This window comes from Staurois parvus, unplaced genomic scaffold (assembly GCF_062004578.1).
Source record: "Staurois parvus isolate SC_StPar_1 unplaced genomic scaffold, SC_StPar_1.0 ptg000198l, whole genome shotgun sequence".
Classification (NCBI taxonomy): Eukaryota; Metazoa; Chordata; class Amphibia; order Anura; family Ranidae; genus Staurois; species Staurois parvus.
The window spans coordinates 9,287,233-9,313,090 of NW_028317994.1; the positions used below are offsets into that span (position 1 = coordinate 9,287,233).

The following is a 25,858-nucleotide window of genomic DNA, read 5'->3' on the forward strand; positions in this document are numbered from 1 at the left end:
AATAATTTAAAAGGATGTATTGCTGTAACCATAACAATTACATGACATTGAAAGAGCAATGAAATTACACACTGCCAGTTGCAATTTGTTTTTATTATGATAGTTTTATATTTGGTATTCATACATTCTTTACCAATATTGCAACTTAGATGTTCTAAATTGTTTGTAGGTTTTATACAGGTACAAAGCATTCCTTCTCCACACAAATTAGGCATTTCACATCTCTACAGGTAGGGCTGCTTAAAATCCCATCAGCAGGACATAGAATAGCATTCTATACAAGTGAAAAATAAGAGCTCATTGAAGAAAACATTTAAGGTTCAGCTAAAGTTGACTTCTCTTCCAGAACGCTGGACAGGGGACCTACAAGGATAAGGACATCTATAATCACCACATAGCCCTAAAACCATGCAGGATTTCTAGGCATTAAACTGGGCAGAACCATTTCAAACAAAATGGAGAAGGACAGTGTGTTCAGTCTATATCGCAATAGTTATAGTAGAAATTTTACACTGCTTGAGTGTTTTCTTTGTCTTCAGCATAACGTGGATAAGATTCACCAAGGAGTGGCTGTAGTACCTCATTCTTCTGGTTCTTGCGCCGAACAGCACATGTGGCACCAGCAAAGATTAAAGCCACAAGAACTAAGGCTGCTATTACTGCTATAGTAATAATCTCTGTATTGCTCAGTGGACGACCTAAAGAAACAGAATATTCAGGCATCATTTCTCCAAATTCCTGCCATTTGTTTTCATGTATTTACTGGAGCTGTAAACACTTTGGGGTTGGGATGGTTCTCCCCTCACCCACCCCCAAGGTATATCCTAAAGAATAAGACAAACATTTTACTCATCACCCAATATGATTTGCTGGAACCCAGGTGCCATCACTGTCAATTACAATGCAATGACAATGTCATTTTAACAGGTAGCAACAGTTATTTACCCAATGGGCACTGCCATTCCAATATCTACTACTTAACAGGTAAGGAGTTATGAAAACAGAGCAGGCATTTAAAGGGTTTATACAGATAAATTAAACCTAGCCTAGGAATGACAAACTATTGTTCTACAACTGATAAAATTGCACATATTAATTTTGTGCAAATGTTTGATCTGTTTTAAACCATCACTATAGCTTAACCACTTGCCGTCCGCGCATAGCCGAATGACGGCTTCACCGCGGCCGGCCAGTTCTGAGTGGACGTCATATGACGTCCTCCCAGAACGCGCTCTCCTGCGCGCCCCAGGGGGCGCGCACCCGGCGATCTCCGTGATCGCTGTGTCCTACGGACACAGCTGATCACGAGATGTGGTGAAAGGCCGATCCCACCGGCCTTTTACCACGTGATCAGCGGTGTCCAATGACACGCTGATCACAGGAAAATGCAAGTGCCGGTTCTCGGCTGCACTTTCCTCACGCTGTCAGATCGTGAGGAAAGTACTGCCGAGAACCGGCAGTTGTCAGAGCGGGGATCGGCACCGATCATCAGGGCACTGATGATCAGTGCCCTGATGATCGGTGCCCAGCAGTGACCCCCGCAAGTTCCGATCAGCTGTGCGCCCACTAGCCCCGCCCACCCATTCCCAGCAGTGCCCCCACCTGTGCCCAGCAGTGCCCCCACCTGTGCCACTCTGCAGTGCCACCTACCTGTGCCCAGCAGTGCCACCTACATGTGCCCAGCAGTGCCACCCACCTGTGCCCACCCACCTGTGCCCACCAGCGCCACCCACCTGTGCCCACCAGTGCCACCCACCTGTGCCCACCCACCAGTGCTGTCCACCAGTGCCACCCACCAGTGCCACCCACCAGTGCTGCCAGTCAGTGCCCAGGGGTTGTGCCAGTCAGTGCCGCCAGTCAGTGCCCAGAAGTGATGCCAGTCAGTGCCGTCTATCAGTACCCATCATCAGTGTCACCTATCAGTGCCGCCTATCAGTGCTGCATATCAGTGCCGCCTATCCGTGACCCCTAATTAGTGCTGTCTATCAGTGCCGCCTATCCGTGCCACCTCATTAGTACTGCCTATCAGTGCCCTTTAGTGCTGCCTATCAGTGCCCATCAGTGCCGCCTATCAGTGCCCATCAGTGCCGCCTCATCAACGCAAATCAGTGAAGGAGAAAAAATACCTGTTTGAAAAATTTTATAAAAGAAACAAATAAACTTTTTTTTTTTTTTCAAATTTTTTGCACTTTTTTTAATTTATAGCGCAAAAAGTAAAGCGCCCAGTGGCGATTAAATACCACCAAAAGAAAGCTCTATTTGTGAGAAAAAAATGATCAAAATTTCATATGGGTACAATGTTGCATGATCGCGCAATTGTCAATCAAAGTGCGGCAGCGCTGAAAGCTGAAAATTGGCCTGGTAAGGAAGGGGGTATAAGTGCCTGGTAGGCAAGTGGTTAAAGCGGAGCTCAACCCAAAAGGGGAAGTTCTGCTTTAAAGACTGGTCCCCTGCTCCCCATTAAGGATTGGCACTTTTGAGGAACGGGCACCCAAAATTAACAGGTACCCGCTCCCACCCTCTCCTAGGCGATCAGAAGCAGAAGTTGTCCTCCTAGCCTCCCTCCCTGTAGTCGTCTGGGACACGTGACAGGTCACAGAAGACTACGGGGCCAGTCAGGAAGCACAGCGCTACTCGCGCATGGGCAGTGGGCACCCGGCTGTGAAGCCGCAAACTGTCACAGCTGGGTGCCCACACTGAAGATGCTGGTGCCTGGAACACCAGACGGCTGGTGAAACGAGCTGCGGGGAGGACAGTGCGGGATCATGGGACAGGTGAGTGGCTGTTTTTTAAAAGTCAGCAGCTACAGTTTTTGTAGCTGCTGACTTATTTTTTTACAGTGTGAGTGGAACTCTGCTTTAAGTATGGACAAGCAACCCATTTTAATATACACTGCTCAAAGGAACACTTTTTCATTAGAATATAGCATCAAGTCAATTAAACTGCTAGGATATTAAACTGCTAGGATATTGATCTGGTCAGTTAAGTAGCAAAGGGGGTTGTTAACACCAAAGCTGCTGAAACTGATTAACAGCAGGTGCACTAGATGGGCAACAATGAGAGGACCCCCAAAAACAGGAATGTTTTACAGGTGGAGGCCACTGACATTTTTTCCCTACTCATCTTTTCTGATGGTTTTTCACTAGTTTTGCATTTGGCTAGGGTCAGTGTCACTATTGGTATCATGAGGCGATACCTGGACCCTACAGAGGATGGCACATCAACATGTGCCATTGCCAAAAGGTTTGCTGTGTCTCCCAGCACAGTCTCAAGAGCATGGGGGAGATTCCAGGAGACAGACAGTTACTCTAGGAGAGCTGGACAGGGCTGTAGAAGGTCCTTAACCCATCAGGAGGACCGGTATCTGCTCCTTTGTGCAAGGAGGAACAGGATAAGCACTGACAGATCCCTACAAAATGATCTTCAGCAGGCCACTGGTGTAAATGTCTCTGACCAAACAATCAGAAACAGACTTCAGAAGGGTGGCCTGAAGGCCTGACATCCTCTAATGGGCCCTGTGCTCACTGCTCAGAAGCATAGAGCTCGACTGGCATTTGCCATTAGTATACAAATTCAAAGATAAACAACAACCACTACAGAGATGGAAGCAGCTGGCACAAAAAGAAAGCAACAAAATCTTAATATTAAAATAAATAGCAAGACAGTGCAGCGCATTAAATGCTTTTATAATTATTAAACTACTACGCTATATACAAATCCTGCGTGTGATGAGTATCTCTTCTTAGGGTTCTAACTGGACTGGTAAAGTTACTGGAGAGCGGATGACATACCTCATGGTTAGGATATGCATGCTACTGACCAAGTAACTTTCTGTTGAGTGCATAGTGGTGAAGGACCTTGCACCGGATAAAGAGCACTTGGTGGGATTGAACACGGTTTGTCTTGATTGGACTATACTGTACAATATTCCATTGTTGGTTGAACTGTGACACTTTTGAATGTAATTTATCTTTTTTATAAATTTATTGATTTGCTACACCTTTCACTTTGATGGATTTTTTTATGCGCTGCACTGTTTTGCTATTTATTGGCATTTGCCATTGAACACCAGAATTGGCAGGTCCACCACTGGTGGACTGTGCTATTCACAGATGAGAGCAGGTTCACACTGAGCACATGTGACAGACGTGAAAGGGTCTGGAGAAGCCATGGAGAATGTTGCAGGCACCCAAAGACAACACAGATTGAACACACACAGCCGCTTGTAAATGCTATAAGTTTCACGTAAACCAATTAATTTACACGTATTGGGATTTTTTGTTTTTAGCAAAGACATGTAGCAGAACACATTTTGCCCTAAATTTATGATGAAATTTGATTTGTTTTATTGGACATGTTTAATAGCAAGGAAAAAGTCAAAAATATTGTTTTTTTCTCAAAATTGTCAGTCTTTTTGTTTACAGCCCAAAAAACCCCCCAAAAAACTCACAGGCGATTAAATACCACCAAAAGAAGGCTCTACTTGTGGGGAAAAAAGGACATACATTTCATTTTGGTGCAGTGTTACATGACTACGCAATTGTCAATTAAAGGAATACAGCGCCATATCAAAAAATGGCCTGGTCAGGAAAAAAGGGGGGGGGGGGGGGTTAAATCCTCTGGAGGTCAAGTGGTTAATTTCATATGCAGGTTGAAACACAGTCATTAACAGAAACAAACAGCTCTCTGGGAGGCTTACAACTAGGTGAAGAACAGCCAAATTCTGTCCTGGGTCATACGCCATGGCAATAATGAGCACAGCAACAAGACACAAGGTGTTATACTGCATCAGCAACGTCTTTCTCAGGCAAAGATGTCATAGCAGACTGGGGTTTCAAGATTTACTGTTCAAGCTCTTTTAAAAAAAAAGCACAAAGAAATGGGTAACATTGAAGACTATCGACACAGTAGGCGGCTAAGGAATCAATGCAGAAGATGAAAGACATCATGCTTACTTCCCTTTGACATCAGAAGATGTCCAGCAGTGCCATCAGCACAGAACTGGTGAAAACCAGTGAGACCCAGGTACACCCACCTACTGTGAGACGTCAGGCCAGAAGTGGTCATCATGGAAGAATTGCAACCAATAAGCCATATCTCTGACATGGAAACAAGGCTAAGTGACTCAACAGTGGTTCTGTCCTATCCAGTCTCTGTGCCTGAATATGGCTCAACTCTGAACAGCCCTTCTAGGCATTATAGCAACCTTGCAGTCTACATAATAAACTGCCACAGCACCCACAGAATCTGCATCTGGTGCTTCAGTGCCTCCCTAAATTTACTTATTATTTACTTATTACTCTCAGCTGGCCCTCTGCATATGGGCACCATAGAGAAGGCGACATGCCATAAGCTGGAACACTTCTTCATTAAAAGCATGTTTTGTGGGTAAAAAGATTTTGGCAAAAGGTATGTCAAGTATAGGGGTGTAGGCTTAGGTGTTATTTAACTATTCCCTTTCAGGTCCTTTCACTTAACACAATCTGACCACACCACTGGTGTCTTTCTTCTGACCATTTTGTGAGGTGGGGGGCCCTGGGTGCCTGAGCTTAAGCCTGGATTGAGTACATCCATCATCTCTTTCCTCTGAAGCCTTACTGTTCTTGGCCTGCTCATTTGGATTTTTTTTTTTTTTTTTTACGAATTTTCATTCAAAGAAAAGGCATGTTCCAACAGTCAACACTAAAGTGATAAAGATAACATCAGGAGTAAAAAGCATAACAGCCATGACTGTACAAAATAAAGACATTTTACAGGTATATAAAAAGGAGGAGTTCTCATGTTGTAGAGTATGAAAACACACACACACACATTTATCCTCCTCTGAGTACGTGAAAATATTCCATAGGGTCCAAGTTTTTGAGTAAACTCATTTCTGCTGCTAGGAAAGGATCCTCAGGTTAAATTCCTCTGCTTTAGTAAGCTAAAACCCAATAGACAGTGGCTGGGTACTCTTCCAGGCAAGAGGTATACGTGACTTAACGGCTTTGAGATGATGGAGAAGTGATTTCTTGTAGATTTTAGAAGCATGAAGGAGGAAAAAGGCTGGGTCATCAGGGATTAGAAAGTCAGTAAATTGCTGTGCAATCCCCCAGGCCTCTTTCCAGAAATCAGAGAGTTTAGGACATGACCCCCCCAAAAATAATGAAGCAATGTGCCTCGTTCCTCCTGGCATCACCAGTATCAGTCAGCTGTAATTCCTCCGGGACAGGATCTTCTAGTTTGTATCCTGTATTCTAGAGCAGATGGAGGATTTGAAAGTAAATGTAAGGATGTTCGTCCGTTGCTTGGCCATGAACACTATACCCAGATCTGATTCCCATTTCTCAAGAAAGGGCAAGCAATGGTTATCTAGTGGAATATCAACAAGTGTACATTTTTGAGAAGAATGGGGAAGAGGCCCTTGGTGCGAGCAGTATTCCTCTAAAGGGGTCATCGTTCAGCCGAATCAGCTAAGAAGGGCCACAGTTAAAAACAAATTAAAATAAATAAATGGCGTAATTGCATTTCCCTCCAAAAGTACAAGCAAAAAGGATCCCAATACTCAATCTGTATGGTGGGCCAGGCAGCTGCCATTAGGAAGTGAGGCCTGAAATCTACCTTCAGCAGGTAGTGAATGAAATGGTCCCTCCTGAAGGCCTGGAAGGAACTCCACTTTACCCAGAATTGGAAAAAGAAGAGAGTCCAACATAAACAGTAAGAACGTCTTGAAAAGCTGAACAAGCCCAAAGCCAGTGTCCCATTGCTGATACCAGTCCAATGGCAACACCCTTCTATCAGTCTTCTCAGGTGAGTTGCCAAGTAATACTTATGAACATCCATGTTATTTGAGGATAAATAGGCGTCTCCACGCAGCAGAGGAAGTTTACCCACCCAGCTAAATTTAATGAAAAAAGAGTGTATTTTCTTAAAGTATTGTGGGGGTATAGCAATAGGCAATGCCTGACATAGGTATAGAAATTTCGGGAGAATGCTCATTTTAATTATATTGCAGCTACCAAACCAGGAGTGAAGCCCATGGTGCTAAGACTCCAGGAGACTACGGACCGTGGCAATGAGTGGTGGGAAATTCAGATTGAAAGTGTGGGACAAATTGACTGGAATTTAAGTACCTAAGCATCTTAAAGCAACCTCAGTCCACTTCAACTTGAAACGATTTTGCAGGATTAAGATCGTTGTGGGGGGGGGGGGACTGCTACTCCCATCACCTCAGATTTGCAGAAATATATCTAAAAGGTGAGATATAGCGCCATAAGAGTCAAACTCCTGACGTGTATCGGGGAGAGAGCGTCAGATTGGCCAAAGGAAAAGAGCATGTCATAAGTGTAGGCTGAGACTTTAATCTGATTGTCCCCAATGGTAAGGCCAGTAGGTCTAGGTTTAAGTGCAAAAAAAGGTTCCAGAGTGAGTGCAAAGAGAAGGAGTGACAAGTTGTCTCATTGGTAATGGGAAAGGGCTCCAACAGCAACCCATTCACTTTAACCTGTGCGGTTTGGGAGGTATAGATACTGGAGATCCAGTGTAACACTTTCTCTCCCAAAACTATAAGGCGTAAGACAGCGAACAAAGTGCCAATTCACCCGGTCAAATGCTTTCTCAGAGTCTGTTCCCATAAATACGCACAGGATGCAAGTTTGAGAAGCCAGGTGTATCAAATTAAGGACTTTAATGGTATTGTCCCGTGCTTCTATGGTTGGGACAAAACTCACCTGATCCAGGTTGATCAGTAACAGTAGATGTAGTTGAAGTCTGGAGGCTATGATCTTAGTTAATAGTTTCAAGTCTATGTTTAGTAAAGAGGTCTGTCTATAACTGCCACAAGACATGGGATCTTAACCCTCCACTTTGGAATAATTGAAATATGTGCTTTTAAAGTTTCCGAGTGAAGGACTCTGGGGAACCAAATGCATTAAACATTTTGACTATGTAAGGGACTAAAGTGGATAACAGGAGTTTATAATACTTGGCCATAAACCTGTCCGGTCCCAGCGATTTGCCTTACTTGGCTGAACAAACAGCTGTCTGGGGTTCCACTAGGTATACAGGGGCTTCCAAGCCACTCTGTATTGGAGAGGGGAGTCTTGGCATATGAGGGGAAGCAGTATAATTCTCAATATGCTCCTGAGAGCCAAAAGAGGCTCAAATTCTATAGAGAGGAGTAGAATTCTTTGAAGGTGTGTGCAATATGCTTAGGAAGAGTGGCTTTCTCACCATCTGAGTGGGAGATCTGGGGGACACAAGTTTCCAAGCTCTGTTCTCAGAGCGACCTGGCCAATAAGTGACTGCACTTATTAATAGCTTCATAGAACATTTTTCAGCAAGTTTGTAAGACCGCCTTGGCCTTATATCTAAGAAAGTCAGATTTGTCTGCGCAAAGTTCCCTCTTTGTCAGAGGATGAAGCAGGTTTGTGGCGGGCTTCCAAGTGATGAATATCTTTAAGCAGCCTGTCTATTTTCACCTCCCTTTCGTGCTTAAGGCACGCACCATGTTTAATAAGGATTCCTCCAATTACTGGCTTTTGAGTTTCCCACATGGAACCAGGGTTGCAGTCAGGAGTATCATTCGTTTGATAATGATGACCTCTCTCTCTGGCCACTTCTGTCTGGATATCTGAGTCGTGAAGGAGCCCCTCATTAAGTCAACAGGTAGCCAATCTGGAGAGAAGGACATCAGAGAGGGCATAGTAAAGGAGGACAGGAGCATGGTTGGACCACGTGATCTGTCCAGTGGAGGACCCAGTTACTGCATGGAGTGGTCTACGAGGAACTAGTTCTGTAGAAATACAGTTTATGGGAGACGGAGTAGGAGTAATCTCGTTCGCCTGAGTGAAGAAGTTGCCATACATCCACCAGGGATTTAATTTATTTAACCAGAGGCTCATCATCAAATATGGGTGTCATCTAGGACACTCTACATATCACATCAAAAAGAGATGAACAGTTAGAGCCTGTTCACACAGCAACAGACAGCTGCCATACTTTAAACCAGTGGTTTAATGTGTGGCAGCTGTCTGTTCTGGCTGCAGTGAGCCAGCAGTAGGATGCTGTGTTTTAGTGCAGCACGCAACTTTTTGTACAAAAACTTTATTTAAAGTGCACAAAGAAAAAAAAGTGACACTTCACCTATGTCACTGTACAGCAGCGCAATGCATAGACATGGTCATAGACTGTTCAGTGTGCTACAATATTATGCAGCATGTCTGCATTTTCTGACAGCTCACTGCACCTCCGGGACAAATAGGAAAAAAAAAATGTTGTTTTCTGTGTGTCCTAGCAGTGACTTGTGTTCTTCCAGTGTGATAAAATCTAGGTCATTGCAGTATGTGTGAATAGAATTATTTTTAGGCTCTGCAACCTACAGTATAATTGATACTGAAAATTTCCATTTACCGCTGAGTCTTACTATTTTGAACTAGTGAACAAAAGTTAGACTCCTCTCTAAAGATTTAAAGTAGAATAAATAGATTAAAGTGACCATTCGCAATTGACATTTCCCCATTTTGACCCCATTACAGGAATGTACGCTTTTTTTTGAGGGCCCACACACACACACCCACACAGCATGCCTTGTTCAACCCCTGGTACATAACTGTACAGCCACATCCTCCAGTTTATCCTAATGTATGCCATAGCAGAGGGTCCGGGGAGTGCATTACACAGTATGCTATTTGGCTCCTGTATGACCATGTGCATGAGGCTTATTGCAACACAGACCTAATGCATAGTCTAACCTATTACTTACTCGGCCATTGAATGTCATATGAATATCCCAAGTTGTCTGGCGCTGTTACAAACATTTCATCATTAGTTACTGGAGGCCAAAAGGGAACCATGTTGTATTGTCTGTTGTGCCCTATTGGTGCATTTTCCAGTGGATATTGAGACAGATCTAAAAAAAAAAGGCAAGAAAGTACCACATGTAAAAGTACTGTAGTGGTTAGGCCAAAAAAAAACACCCCACACAACACGTTTCTAGCAAATCAGTTAATTAGAAAAGTACTGCTAAAGCTCATTTGGCCGTACTTCTGTGTATCACACGAGTGCAGCTCGTTCTGCCCTTCTGCGACCCATTTTCAGCTGATGCCACAGAGCCGGCCTGGCTGGGGAAAGTACCCTGGACCAGCACCTGGCTCAGCCTCTCAGCTAGCTGCTGAGAGCCTGAGCCAGCTGCTCCCACCCCCTCCACAGCTCATCACTCCAGTAAGTGCTGGGGGTGGGCATAGCAGAGAGCCGGGCAGAATGGAAGGGAGAACTAAGCTATCAGCAGTGTTTGACTGCTAATTTCTCAACCTTAGAGCCAGCGGGAGACAGCTGCAGCATCAGATTGATGCTGCCTCCACCTAGATTAATATTTTTTGGAAAGAAAATAAATACAAATATTACAATACTTCTTTTAATGACACCATTACGGCTACAGTCTTTATTGGAACTCTTGATTTAAATACAGATATGCAACACAGGTTAAGCATTAACTACCAAACAGCAGATTTATTTATTAGCTGTATTCTATACTTGAAGAGAATGATCTTTACTTATGGCATCATTCTTTTTTGCTAAAGTGATTATTAATGTAAAAAGGATGAAATTGTAATTTTTAAAATACAAACAGGTCATACTTACCTGCTCTGTGCAGTGCTATTGTACAGAGCAGACTGTGTTCTCCACTTCTCGGGTCCCCCACCAGTACTTCTGGCTCCTCTCCCCCAACCTGAGTGCCCCCAATAGCAACCGGCTTGCTATGGGGGCACTTATGCCTGCTCACTTCCAAGCCATTGACACTCAGAAGACAACTTGCACCCCTCCCCCCCCTTCTGGTTATGACTGACAACACTCACCACTGCTGTCTGAACAAACGAGGGAAAGAGCATCTGCTCTCATGCACAGCAATGGTTTGAGAGTGGGCTCAGGTAACTATAAGGTGGGCTGGGGGAAGCGTCATGCAGAAGGTTATATTACCTTAATGCATTAAAAAGTATAAAAAGAGATAAAAAAACAACTTTAGCCTTTAGAACCACTAGAATTAGAATAATTTCCATTTGCCAGAGAATTTGGTTGAATTTGATCTTCAATTTTCTGACAGAAAGAAAAAAAATAATAAAGTCAAGAATTCTCTTGTTTCCAGATAGAGAGTTAGCATTTACATCTCATCACAAGTACTATAGCCATTGGATGTCTCTTGAAACACCTTCCCCTTTTGCCTTACCCGGATTATTCCTTGTCAGCCATTCATCAAACACTGCATCAGTAAAAGTATGGAGAAGTACAAAGATCGGGTCATTTGGAGATACGTGAGTCTGTCCTCCTGTGCCATTCAGGAACAAATGAGCTAGATTATGAAGACTTCTAACAGTAGGATTGTACAGACCAGAAGGTTCACTGTACCCTGTAAAACAAGCAGACCAGTAAACCATGATGTTAGAATCAATCTACAAGAACTTTGTGTTGGCAAATAAAAAAAAAAAAAAAAAAATTGTACCTTCAATTGTATTTCGAAAACTTTCAGAAGAGGTTGAGAAGAATGGTGGAGTATCATACAAATTTACTTCCAAACAGAGCAAAACATCTTCCGCTTCAGGAAGTCTTTGCACCATAGGTCGGTCAACGTTTCCTGCAGGATTTCGTCTTATTGGGCCACCAGTTGTACCTGCAAATTACCTTTGTTGAATATATGTACAAGGAAATTTGATGGGACTAAATACTGATATGTTATATACTGAAATGCAGTAACCATGTATTCTGATGCGGTCTTAGACCTAGAAACCTTTAACACACTTATGCAAAAGGAAATATAGAGAACTACCTTTACCAATAATGTTGTAACCCCTTCTTGTGCCTCTCCATCCCCATTACCAGCAGGTGTCAGATCTGTTGAGATTACTTAACCTGTGGAAAACTGTAGCGTTTTGAGCTACATCTATGTCTTCTGTGAGACTATAAAAGTTTACATTAATAAATAAAAACCACTTTGAGAGATGCTTGTCTATGACCACCGTAAGAGGCCTACAGAGAAGACCAGCCTGTCATTGACAAGATTGCTGCAATATTTTAACCTAGTGACCTTGTATGCATAGCCAAAAGAGGGAGAAATAAAAAATCCTGCAAAAGAAGTTCTCCAATATGTTGAGTGCTTCAAAGTGCTTGAACTTTTTTCACTTGTACATTAACACATGCATTGCATGTGCACGACAAGCAGTACTTGAATTGGTATTCTCTTGTACATACTAAGCAGATTATGGGCAGCATTGCTCCAAATAGGCCATTCCTATAGAATACTATGTTGCCTGAGACAGGACATTGGGACTTACTGTTGCAGATAGTTCCAAGGTTCTCATAGTCTTCTACACTTTCACAGACAATTTGCCATCGAGAAAACACAGAATTTGGACTCAGCAGATTTTGATCAAAGTTGTTTCTTGCACCCATTAGGTCATCAGTGCAAATGTCACACTCATTTCCACCAATAGCAAAATTCCAAAAAGGAAGAGCGAAAGAAGGATCCTGTAGAAGGTTCTGAAGGGGGAAAAAAAAACAAAAACAAAAATTGTATTTATTATGAACTAGGCCTAGGAAGCATCTCTTCATACTTGTCATATTCTGATTTGGAAAGTTTAGCAACAAACAGAAAAACATAATTCCAAAACTACACCCCTAAACACTGCTAGCATTATGCTAATCCAACATTTCTGAGTATCATGTATTGGCTCATTCGTTTTTGGTAAGAAGCTAATGTTGTGTTAGTGCCACTAAGTTATACACGGTGTTGAATTAAAGATTCTAGAGGATTGCTATATGGATTCAAAGATCTATACAGTTTTATTATTAAAAGTAGGTAAAGGTTTTAGATCCTAGTTGTGTTATTTTATTATATCTTTGCATAGCCCCTTGACATGAGCAAATTGCCTGCAATGTTCTAAACATCGGTTTCTACATGCATGGTAAGATACATTACAAACATCACATTTTGATGGGCAATATTTAATTCTAACATAAATACACAAGAAACTAATCATTCTAGTGGCCTAAACCATTTTTGGTTAGAGTGGACTATAAAACCATCAATGCTATATGCTCATGGAGAGCTTATACTTTCATGTATTCAGAATCCACTGCAAAAATTTAGCAGTAAATTTTGTGCCACGTCTTTTAGCGCAATATTGGCAATCCAGGCTTTCCTTCAGTCTTGCACGTTTGTGAAATGTAATGCTCCACTTGTACTGCACACTGTGTGCAATAGAAGCTGCAGCAAGTCAGGCAGTGCCTGTTAGACATTCATCATCCAGCCCTTTACTATCCTTGTCTTGCCCTTTCACTCACCAATTTTCGTTCAATCATGGGGGCTTAGCATCACATAGTCTGCAAAGCCTTTAGAAGCTTTGCAGACTGGCATCCACTTATTTTGATATTTGACTCCCTTGAAGACAAAGCTCACTTGATACAGCCATGTGCAATTACTATGATACAATGTAAAAGGTCAAGTTCAGTTGTGCAACAGAGATTAGTATACACAATGCACATATTGTGAAGAGAAGGTTCATATAACCCAATTTGTTTTTGGATCAAACATGTTCTGGGTATTTTTTTTATAAAAAGGGTCAAGAGACAGCAAAAAGATGGTTAAGCATAGAAAAGGGGTGGGGTGGGATCTTTCAAGGACTGGATTGTGTGTGAAACACCTGACTGGCTGGTTCATGACATTTCTCATGTACACACCTTAAAAAGAAATGTATGTAAAAAGCAACAACGGTCATAGAATTTTTTAATGCAAAATGAATCAATGTGCCAAAAAGCTAAAATTCCTTTAGATGCAGGTTTGATGGTCCAAGCCTTTTTTTTTTGCTCATTTCTTCTTAGGGACTCCAGAAGCAAAATCTATTTCTGTTCTCATAGAAATGGGGCATTTCCACTCCTTCTAATGCATTTCTCAAATGTTAAAATACAGAAAAGAGCCCGTTATTGCCATTTCAGGTGATGAGGTACTTGAATACAAAATCACAGAAGCCTTCAAGACTTCAATAAGAAGGAATTGCTCCAGCACCTGCTGAAAGCTGGGTGGAAGCATTTGAAAATACTAAACAGAAGTATTAAATTGCCAAATTCATTCAAAACGGTTTTACATCCCCCTATAAATCTTTACTGAACATCAAATGTGTATTTTTGTGTCTTAGTATGGTGTAGGTGGAGTTAAAAGAAGGCAGGATCAACCAAGTTTTATTCGCTCTACACAAAATGAATGCTTTAGTGATTTTAGGAGTATGCACACTATAGCTTGTAATGAGAGTTTCATAGTCCGACTTTAATGACACTATAAATAGGGGACATTGGAATATTCTCTATGTAGCACTCCTCAGGTTTAGCTAGGGGGAGCTAGTTAGTTTTTTTCAGATAGAGGCTGTTTAGCAATCTGGGATGAGTCAGCCTGGGTGTTAGTCAGCCAGGTTATTCTAGGTCAGGGCTGAGGGCTCTGCAGGTCAGTTCCCAGATACCCCCCCCCCTCCGCTCTAGAAGCTGGAGAAATTTCTAGACGTCAGTGGGTGAGGAGGGGCTGATCTGCATTACTTAAGGGACCTTGGCCAATCACCAAACAAGAGGCTTGGCATGGGCCAGGACAGCCCATAAATATGACTGAGCCTGATCAGCAGGGGGAGCAGTGTCAGGTGGAAGATGGAGTGAGGTGCCTGGAAGGAGGCCTACCTACAGGCAGGTGCTGCCTCATCGTCCCGAGAGAGGACAACCTGTGGAGCATCTTGTTTGTGCTGAAGACTGTGCTGGACTGACTGAATCAGTCACTGGTTGTAGGCAAATGGTTGCATGGGTGGGTATGGAGGTGTCCCTCCAGTACCCAATGGTGGATGTTGGCAGTAAACCCTCAGGCTTTGAGTTGCTGCCTTCTTGTCCAGCCTTGGAGGTAGTTTCCACATGTATACTTGGAATAATAGAAAAGGAGCACCCGATGTCCAAAAGAATGTACTTTTGATGGTAGATTAGGAGGCATTTGAGAGTAACGACAAGTACATAAAGCTCCCTTCTTCAGGACTCTTAAACAAATACACACACAAACACACACAAACACACACACCTCTCAAAAAAATTAAAGGAACACTTTGAAAACACATCAAATCTCAATTGGGAAAAATATCATGCTGGATATCTATACTGATATGGACTGGGTAATGTGTTAGGAACGTAAGGATGCCCCATCGTTTGATGGAAATGAAAACTATCAACCTACAGAGGACTGAATTCAAAGACACCCCGAAAATCAAAGTGAAAAAATGATTCAGCAGGTTAGTCCATTTTGATGAAATTTCATTGAAGCAACTCAAATTAGTACTCAGTAGTTAGTATGGCCCCCATGTGCTTGTCTGCATGCCAGACAATGTTGGGGCATGCTGCTAATGAGACGACAGATGGTGTCCTGGAGTATTTTCTCCCAAATCTGGACCAGGGCATCACTGAGCTCCTGGGCAGTCTAAGGTGCAACCTGGTGGCATTGGATGGACCGAAACACGATAACTCAGAGGTGTTCTATTGGATTTAGGTCAGCCGAGCATGGGGGCCATTCCATGGTATCAATTCCTTCATCCTCCAGGAACTGCCTGCATACTCTCGCCCCATGAGGCTGGGCATTGTCATGCACCAGGAGGAACCCAGGATCCACTGCACCAGCGTAGGAACCCACCACCAAAACGGTCATGCTGAATAATGTTACAGGCAGCATAAATGTTTACAGCTTCTCCAGACCCTTTCACGTTTGCCACATGAGCTCAGGGTGAATCTGCTCTCATTTGTGAAAAGCACAGGGCACCAGTGGCAGACCTGCCGATTCTGGCATTCAATGGCAAATGCCAATTGAGCTCTATGGTGTCGGGCAGTGAGCACAGGGCTCATTAGAGGATGTTGGGCCCTCAGACTACCCTCATGAAGTCAGTTTCTGATTGTTTGGTCAGAGACATTCACACCAGTGGCTTGCTGGAGGTCATTTTGTAGGGCTCTGGCAGTGTTTATCCTGTTCCTCCTTGCACAAAGGAGCAGATAATTGGTCCTACTGATGGGTTAAGGACCTTCTACGGCCCTGCGCAACTCTCCTAGAATAACTGCCTCTCTCCTGGAATCTCCTTCATGCTCTTGAGACTGTGCTGTGAGACACAGCAAGCCTTCTGGCAATGGCATGTATTGATGTGCCATCCTGGAGGAGCTGGACTTCCTATGCAACCTCTGTAGGGTCCAGTACCAGTAGTGGAACTAACCCTAGCCAAATGCAAAACTAGTGAAAAACAGTCAGAAAAGAGGAGTAGAGAATAAATGTCAGTGGCCTCCACCTGTAAAATCCTTCCTGTTTTGGGGGTCGTCTGAATATTGCGAATCTAGTATACCTGCTAATTTTATTAACACCAAAGCAGCTGAAACTGATTATCAACCCCCTCTGCTACTCAACGGACCAGATCAATGTCCCAGGAGTTTAATTGACTTGATGCTATACTCTGATTAAAAAAAAAGTGTTCCTTTAATCTTTTTGAGCAGTGTGTATGTATGTATATATAAATAAATAGAGAGAACATTATGTCAATTATGTAGAGGCAAAAATACCATGGTAAAATAATGTCTTGAAGTTACAAAAAGTCTCTCTTTCCTGATCAATATCAGAATAGAAATAATCAAAATAGCTCAAGGATTACAATTACTACTGATTTTATTTCTGAGAGGAAATCTGCAGATAAACCCGGTAAAAAAATAAAAATATTTTGAATAGTAATACTAACGATAATAGTGATCATCGAGCCTAAAGGACTCTGCTATGGAAAGGTGTGTGGATTGCGGTAATAGGCCAGGTCTTAAGGAATATAAATCAGTGTGTAGATATTATTGTGACATAGATGTTAGAAAATATAAAGCCGTGCATGTATGTTAAGCAAAAAATAGTTGTGAACTAACCTGTTGCTGCACGATAGAGAAAATATATTTTTTATTATACATACTGTTTTTTTCATTTGTTTCTCTTTATATTTTTTGTATTTGTTTAATAGCACTGAAGAAGGGAGAGTCTTTTTCCTGAAATGCGTTGGCTTGATGTACTTGTTACTCTCAATAAATGCCTCCTAATCTACCATCAAAATTGCTTTTCTAAGGTGGCAGCTTCTGGGTCCCTTTGCCCAGGAATACCCTCAGGCAGCTGGGGTGAAGAGGAGGATTCATCTGGGGTATGATGAGGTACAGCAGAAGAACTGGAGAGCTCTTCAAGGAGATTATTTTGTCTGCATTTTTGTACATAGTTGCTAAGGAGTTTGTTCTCAAGTTCACAGTTCCCTTGGGTATCTCACACATCCCTCAGCCCCATCCAAGTTCTAAACCCCTAATAAAGCAACAAAATCAAGCTCAAGGACCATTTACTGACTCTGAGCACAAAGTGTGGAAGAAAATGCATGTTGCCTGGCTGTGCAGAACTTTAGGGGGACCCAAAAGTCAGCGGCTTTTAAGGGGGTAGTGCTACATGCATGATGATATTTGCTGTAGTTCAACTTCTAATGTAGTTTTCACCTACTTTCCAAGAAAGATTGTAAATTTCTCTTTTCTCTAGGGAAAAAAAAAAGAGACAGACACACACTTGAAAAGTTATACCTGTATATCCCTCTCCAGTTGTATCAAGTGTAACCTGTGCCAAGTTAAGAATGCTGGACCTTCGTGAGAAAAGTCTATCCCACCAGCACTTCCTTGACCTGGCCCAAGAAAGGTTTTGCTAACACTGTAGAAGTGTGTCCAGACAAAGAAGTCATAAATTGAAATGTTTTCAAAATTTGTAGTATTTCTTTCTTCATCAATGAGCTCATTGTGGTGCCTTGTAGCAATGACATAGTCCGGATGCACAGTATTTTTTGCAAGGTCAAGTGCACTAATAAAGCGTTGGCGTTCCTCAGGATGCAGGTCCAAAATGTTTTTTCTTACTAGAATACAAAGTGGAAAGATTAGCATTGAAATTATCTATAGAAAACATAAAAACACTACTTACTACTAGATTTTGAAGAAACCATAGTTTTTACTGACCATCGATGGGCAGATGCAATGGCATTCCTCTAGGAAGAAGGGCTCCTGCCACCATTTATTTGTCTTTGACACAGAAGAGGCTCTCTTATAGGTGAAATAGTTGTCAAGTTATTAGTGTATTAAACCATAGTACAAATAAATGGCCAGTGTCTCACCCCAATTGAGAGGAATTAGTAGCTAGGAGATGTCCGCTTTCTCTTACAGCAGTTTAGAGCTTTCAGTTTCCACATGGCTGTCTATTAAAAACCCTGATCTCACCCTCTTTTTCAGCTCTTGGAGCTCTCCATCAGCTGCTGTCAGACAAACGAGACTCAGAGAGGAGTCTTTATTTGGCTTAAGTTTTGCTGTTATGATGAATCTCTTCAAAGCAGTGACCCTGGGAGCCAAGAGATGAGTGTCACCCAATAGTGTCAAACTGGCAAACACACTTCTAACCTAAATTCTGGTATGCCCACCATTCAGGAACAGTGACCTTAAACTGCTCTTTACTAGTGGGTACCCTTACTATGGAAGAAATAATAAATACCGTTAAAAGCAGGCTTATCCAACCCATGGCTCAAGACTGCCATGAATGCGGCCCAACACAAACGTTATCTAAAAATGTTGATCTTTTTTGGAATTTTTTGTACAAATGTGTTTTACACTGCATGAACACATGTGGACAAAGAAAAATTTGACAGTCTTTTACTGGATATACAAGTTTTATCCTCTCAAAAAAATCCCCACTTTTCACAATCACACCTTATTGATGTCATCAGATTTCGACAGCACCTATGTTTGTGAGCAGATTTTCAAAAATTAAGCACATGAAGGTAAACATTAGAACCAAAAATATTTGATGATTACCTTAAGCATTCATGGTAATTGCTATTACATTCATATACTAGTTTTATATTGCCCTCCTACTTTTATAACAAAAAAAAAAAAAGTGTTTTTGTAATGACATTTTATTTAGATACATCTATCTACATCAGTGATGGTTAACATGTGATCTGCCTGACTTTCTGCTCATCTATCCTTAATGCATTCTATGTGTGGTCCAAGACAACAATTCCTCTTCTTCCATTGTGACCCAAGAAAGTCAAAAGGTTGGACACCCATGGTTTTAAAAAGGTCCGTGGGATGACAACACTAATGGAGAAATCACAAATAGAGCAAGAAATCAGGAGAGAAAGCATATAGTGAAGTGATCAGCGAATTCTAAACTCTATTAATTAGAAAGCCACAATTTGTGTGGCCTTGGAAACTTAACATTTTCATAACTAAAAATACCAGCATGGTTTCCAGTGATGAGCTACTTCAATCCAGCAATGCTTGAAAGAAATCTGTGCTGTTAAAATATCTAACTTTCCATTCTGATTTATTTCAATAGCTGCTAACATGGAACAAGTATGCAAAGCAATTCTTATACTTTACTTGCCACATACTTGTTCGGGGACAGTGACAACTACTGAAACCAGAGAAAACCAGATAGCCAGCATTTTTAGATGCAGCTCAATAATGAGTGCATAGATCTTTAAGAGTATTAAAAATTATCAAAAAAAACAAAATAAAAATTATTTGCTCTTTATTTATTTTTTAATAGCAGCATCAAGTGAAAGAAGCAGACTTCAAGCCCAGGCAAAACACATTTTTTCCACAATACTTCCCTTCCACTTCCTCCTACCCAGCCTGATAGTCTCCTCCCCCCTTTCCATACTTAGTGAAGGCAGATATACTCACCTAAGTTCCCCATCCCCACTGCTACTGGTTCTGCTAGATTCAGCACTACAATGTTGGCTCCAGATAAGTTATGCATGTTAAAAAGGAAATGTATGTAGCTTGCTTTTCTAACAGGATTGGAGGGGGTACATTGCTATCCCAGAGAGGGGCTTTAATAGCTTAACTCCGTATCCCCACCAGCATACCACCCCTCCCCTTTGTTGGGTTTTTTTTTTTGTATACTTTTTTCAGGTGTCTTCCAAACTTCTTTCCTCCTCTGTCTTTTGACAGAAAGCAGCACTAACACAATGATATCAGCGCTGTTCTCAGCATCTTTACATTGTGCATACAGGGTGTTGTGTTGATGTGCCTTCATTGGGCAGGCCCATGACCACTGTAATCACTCACAGGATGTCTTCAGTCTCAATCTCTAGAATCTAGATATTCCAGTAAGAGTGGTTTTATATGGTTTCAAACTGGCGAAAGGAACAAACAAAATTAAAAGAAATTGTCTCACTTGTACCTGCATGCCTTTGGTATGTTGGCATATGGCAACGACAAAGGGAAATGAGAAATTACTATTATACAGATATTCTGAAATAGCCTGGATAAATTTATTGGTACTCCTAGAAATGATTATAAATAATTGGATCTTGGAGAGATTATCAAATCCGTGTCTGACTGCATCATATTTTCCCTTTCTAAATTATAGTGGGCCTACAGAAAGAAGGCCCAGGAGGACTCCACAGAAAAAAACAAAACAAAACTAAAATTTTCTAAAATGCATATTGACAAGTCACAATACTTCTTTGTGAATACCCTTTGGATAGAAGAGACTAGAGATGAGCGAATTATTCAAAAATTCGATTCAGCTGATTCGCCGAATTTGAGGAAGAAATTCGATTCGATGCAAATTTATTCGCTACGAATTTAACTTATAAAAAGGGTTTCTAGGCTTCAGAGAGCCTTTAAACTAGTGCAGAACACTGTACCTTTAATTTAAATGCCCTTGGAGATGAGGAAGGAGAAGGAGAAGGATGAGAAGAAGGAGAAGGAGAAGGATGAGAAGAAGGAGAAGGATGAGAAGAAGGAGAAGGATGAGAAGAAGGAGAAGGAGAAGGATGAGAAGAAGGAGAAGGATGAGAAGAAGGAGAAGGAGAAGGATGAGAAGAAGGAGAAGGAGAAGGATGAGAAAAAGGAGAAAGATGAGAAGAAGGAGAAGGATGAGAAGAAGGAGAAGGATGAGAAGAAGGATGAGAAGAAGGAGAAGGATGAGAAGAAGAAGGATGAGAAGAAGAAGAAGGATGAGAAGAAGGAGAAGGAGAAGGATGAGAAGAAGGAGAAGGAGAAGGATGAGAAGAAGGAGAAGGATGAGAAGAAGGAGAAGGATGAGAAGAAGGAGAAGGAGAAGGAGAAGGATGAGAAGAAGGAGAAGGATGAGAAGAAGGAGAAGGAGAAGGATGAGAAGAAGGAGAAGGAGAAGGATGAGAAGAAGGAGAAGGAGAAGGATGAGAAGAAGGAGAAGGATGAGAAGAAGGAGAAGGATGAGAAGAAGGATGAGAAGAAGGAGAAGGATGAGAAGAAGAAGGATGAGAAGAAGAAGAAGGATGAGAAGAAGGAGAAGGATGAGAAGAAGAAGAAGGATGAGAAGAAGAAGAAGGATGAGAAGAAGAAGAAGGATGAGAAGAAGGAGAAGGATGAGAAGAAGAAGAAGGATGAGAAGAAGAAGAAGGATGAGAAGAAGGAGAAGGATGAGAAGAAGAAGAAGGATGAGAAGAAGAAGAAGGATGAGAAGAAGGAGAAGGATGAGAAAAAGGAGAAGGATGAGAAGAAGGAGAAGGATTCTTATTTTCATCCTACTTCTTCTTCTTCTGCTTCTTCATCCTCATCCTCTTCTTCTTCTTCTGAGGATGAGGATGAAGAAGAAGTAGGATGAAAATAAGAAGAATTCCAAACCGGCAAAAAGTGTATCTGCAGAGCTCCGCTAAGTGTATCTGCAGAGCTCCTCTATTTCTGACAGTTCTCTGACATTCACATTTACAGCGGTTGAAACATTGTATCTATTTGTTTCTATAAATGGAAACAAATAGATACAATGTTTCAACCGCTGAGCTCTGCAGATACACTTAGCAGAGCTCTGCAAATACACTTAGCGGAGCTCTGCAGATACACTTTTTGCCGGCTTGGAATTCTTCTTATTTTCATCCTACTTCTTCTTCTTCTTCTTCTTCATCCTCATCCTCATCCTCAGAAGAAGAAGAAGAGGATGAGGATGAGGATGAAGAGGAAGAAGAAGAAGAAGAAGAAGTAGGATGAAAATAAGAAGAATTCCAAGCCGGCAAAAAGTGTATCTGCAGAGCTCCTCTATTCTGCAGATACACTTAGAGGAGCTCTGCAGATACACTTTTTGCCGGCTTGGAATTCTTCTTATTTTCATCCTACTTCTTCTTCTTCTTCTTCTTCTTCATCCTCATCCTCAGAAGAAGAAGAAGAGGATGAGGATGAAGAAGAAGAAGAAGTAGGATGAAAATAAGAAGAATTCCAAGCCGGCAAAAAGTGTATCTGCAGAGCTCCGCTATTTCTGACAGTTCTCTGACATTCACTCCATACAGCGGTTGAAACATTGTATCTATTTGTTTCCATAAATGGAAACAAATAGATACAATGTTTCAACCGCTGTATGGAGTGAATGTCAGAGAACTGTCAGAAATAGGCTATTTCTGACAGTTCTCTGACATTCACTCCATACAGAGGATGAAAATAAGAAGAATTCCAAACCGGCAAAAAGTGTATCTGCAGAGCTCCGCTAAGTGTATCTGCAGAGCTCCTCTATTTCTGACAGTTCTCTGACATTCACATTTACAGCGGTTGAAACATTGTATCTATTTGTTTCCATAAACAAATAGATACAATGTTTCAACCGCTGAGCTCTGCAGATACACTTAGCGGAGCTCTGCAGATACACTTAGCGGAGCTCTGCAGATACACTTTTTGCCGGCTTGGAATTCTTCTTATTTTCATCCTACTTCTTCTTCTTCTTCTTCTTCTTCTTCTTCTTCTTCATCCTCATCCTCATCCTCAGAAGAAGAAGAAGAATGAAAAGAAGAAGAAGAAGAATGAAAAGAAGAATGAAAAGAAGAAGAAGAATGAAAAGAAGAAGAAGAAGAATGAAAAGAAGAATGAGAAGAATGAAAAGATTCTTCTTCTTCTTCTTTTCATTCTTCTTTTTATTCTTCTTCTTCTTTTCATTCTTCTTCTTCTTCTTTTCATTCTTCTTTTCATTCTTCTCATTCTTCTTTTCATTCTTCTCATTCTCCTTCTCATTCTTCTTTTCATTCTTCTTCTCATTCTTCTTTTCATTCTTCTTCTTCTTTTCATTCTTCTTTTCATTCTTCTCATTCTTCTTTTCATTCTTCTTTTCATTCTTCTTCTCATTCTTCTTTTCATTCTTCTTCTTTTCATTCTTCTTTTCATTCTTCTTCTTCTTCTTTTCATTCTTCTTCTTCTTCTTCTTCTTTTCATTCTTCTTTTCATTCTTCTCATTCTTCTTTTCATTCTTCTCATTCTTCTTCTCATTCTTCTTTTCATTCTTCTTCTCATTCTTCTTTTCATTCTTCTTCTTCTTTTCATTCTTCTTTTCATTCTTCTCATTCTTCTTTTCATTCTTCTTTTCATTCTTCTTCTCATTCTTCTTTTCATTCTTCTTCTTCTTTTCATTCTTCTTTTCATTCTTCTTCTCATTCTTCTTTTCATGAAGAAGAAAAGAAGAATGAGAAGAATGAAAAGAAGAATGAAAAGAAGAAGAAGAAGAATGAAAAGAAGAATGAGAAGAAGAATGAAAAGAAGAATGAAAAGAAGAATGAGAAGAATGAAAAGAAGAATGAGAAGAATGAAAAGAAGAATGAAAAGAAGAAGAAGAAGAATGAAAAGAAGAAGAAGAATGAAAAGAAGAAGAAGAAGAATGAAAAGAAGAAGAATGAAAAGAAGAAGAAGAATGAAAATAAGAATGAAAAGAAGAAGAAGAATGAAAAGAAGAAGAAGAAGAATGAAAAGAAGAATGAAAAGAAGAATGAGAAGAATGAAAAGATTCTTCTTCTTCTTCTTTTCATTCTTCTTTTCATTCTTCTTCTTCTTTTCATTCTTCTTCTTCTTCTTCTTCTTCTTCTTTTCATTCTTCTTTTCATTCTTCTCATTCTTCTTTTCATTCTTCTCATTCTTCTTCTCATTCTTCTTCTCATTCTTCTTTTCATTCTTCTTTTCATTCTTCTCATTCTTCTTTTCATTCTTCTTTTCATTCTTCTTCTCATTCTTCTTTTCATTCTTCTTCTTCTTTTCATTCTTCTTTTCATTCTTCTTCTCATTCTTCTTTTCATGAAGAAGAAAAGAAGAATGAGAAGAATGAAAAGAAGAATGAAAAGAAGAAGAATGAAAAGAAGAATGAGAAGAAGAATGAAAAGAAGAATGAAAAGAAGAATGAGAAGAATGAAAAGAAGAATGAAAAGAAGAAGAAGAAGAATGAAAAGAAGAAGAAGAATGAAAAGAAGAAGAAGAAGAATGAAAAGAAGAATGGAAAGAAGAAGAAGAATGAAAAGAAGAATGAGAAGAATGAAAAGAAGAAGAAGAAGAAGAATGAAAAGAAGAAGGAGAATGAAAAGAAGAATGAAAAGAAGAAGAAGAATGAAAAGAAGAAGAAGAAGAAGAATGAAAAGAAGAATGAGAAGAATGAAAAGATTATTCTTCTTCTTCTTTTCATTCTTCTTTTCATTCTTCTTCTTTTCATTCTTCTTCTTCTTCTTTTCATTCTTCTCATTCTTCTTTTCATTCTTCTCATTCTTCTTCTCATTCTTCTTTTCATTCTTCTTCTCATTCTTCTTTTCATTCTTCTTCTTCTTTTCATTCTTCTTTTCATTCTTCTCATTCTTCTTTTCATTCTTCTTCTCATTCTTCTTTTCATGAAGAAGAAAAGAAGAATGAAAAGATGAATGAAAAGAAGAAGAAGAATGAAAAGAAGAATGAGAAGAAAAATGAAAAGAAGAATGAAAAGAAGAATGAAAAGAAGAATGAGAAGAATGAAAAGAAGAATGAAAAGAAGAAGTATTCCAGTACAGCAAAAAGTGTATCTGCAGAGAGCTCCGCTATTTCTGACAGTTCTCTGACAGTTCCTTCACATTTACAGCGGTTGAAACATTGTATCTATTTATTTCCGAATAAAAACATCTGTATCCTAAATGGAAACAAATAGATACAATGTTTCAACCGCTGTACATGTGAAGGAACTGTCAGAGAACTGTCAGAAATAGCGGAGCTCTCTGCAGGGACACTTTTGCCGGCTGATCGGGAAAAATCTGATTCGCGCACCCGAAGTATGCAAATATTCGGATTCGACGCGAATCAAATTTTTCCTGAAATTCGAAACAAATTCCACTTCGCCTGGTTCGATTCGCTCATCTCTCGAAGAGACAAAAACGGGAAATTTTCTGGCAGGTCACAATAACCCTCTACTCAGAGGAAAAAAAGAAAAAAAAAAAAGAAAAAAAGAGAACAGTATTTACTGTGAAACAAGAAGGCTCAGTTATGTTTTTTTTTAGGATTATTATTACTTCTCTTTGTGCACAGTATTCTCTGAAACTGGCATTGACTACATACACATCCATCTATATCTAAGAGCAATAGTTGGTTCATCAGGATGATAAAAGGTGTACAGATTTAAAAAAAGATCAAAGCCTCCAAGTCTGAGCAGTGGGAGATAAATGAAACCAAGGACCCAACATTGCAGTCAAACAGTTGTGGGTGGACTATTTTCTTAAGCACATTTTTACAAAGTTAAAGATTTGCTTGGTCTTTTTCCTGGCTAGGAAAGATTTTTCAGGTCAAGAGGAGAGTTTTTTTTGGCACAAAACAGGTAGGAGGATTCATAGCAGGGTGGGGGGGGGGGGTAGTTCATCTAACCAGCTGGAGTTAATTCCCCACAAACTGATCTAATTAGAATTACAAAAAGGGATAGCTCAATGGTTGGATATTTCCCTAGACCAGGGGTCTGCAACTTTTAAGACATAAAGAGCCACTTGGACCCGTTTCCGAAGGGAAAAAAAAGACTGGGAGCCGCAAAACCATTGCA

At 40.7% G+C, this 25,858-nt stretch overlaps 1 protein-coding gene across 2 annotated transcripts in view; it reads right to left on the minus strand.

The window, feature by feature from the left end:
- TYRP1 (tyrosinase related protein 1) overlaps positions 1–25,858 on the minus strand; it is a 42,773-nt gene that overhangs the window by 8,810 nt on the left and 8,105 nt on the right. Inside the window, exons 3-8 of one of the 2 annotated variants that reach the window (XM_089678094.1) lie at positions 17,617–17,939; positions 12,306–12,510; positions 11,477–11,644; positions 11,204–11,383; positions 9,743–9,889; positions 73–698 (exon numbers count right to left, since the gene is read on the minus strand). In XM_089678094.1, coding sequence (XP_089534220.1) covers positions 508–698; positions 9,743–9,889; positions 11,204–11,383; positions 11,477–11,644; positions 12,306–12,510; positions 17,617–17,939 — 1,214 coding nt within the window. In that variant the 3' untranslated portion in view covers positions 73–507. Of the gene's footprint in view, positions 1–72; positions 699–9,742; positions 9,890–11,203; positions 11,384–11,476; positions 11,645–12,305; positions 12,511–17,616; positions 17,940–25,858 lie in introns of those variants that run through there. The other variant, XM_089678095.1, reaches the window with a different exon arrangement.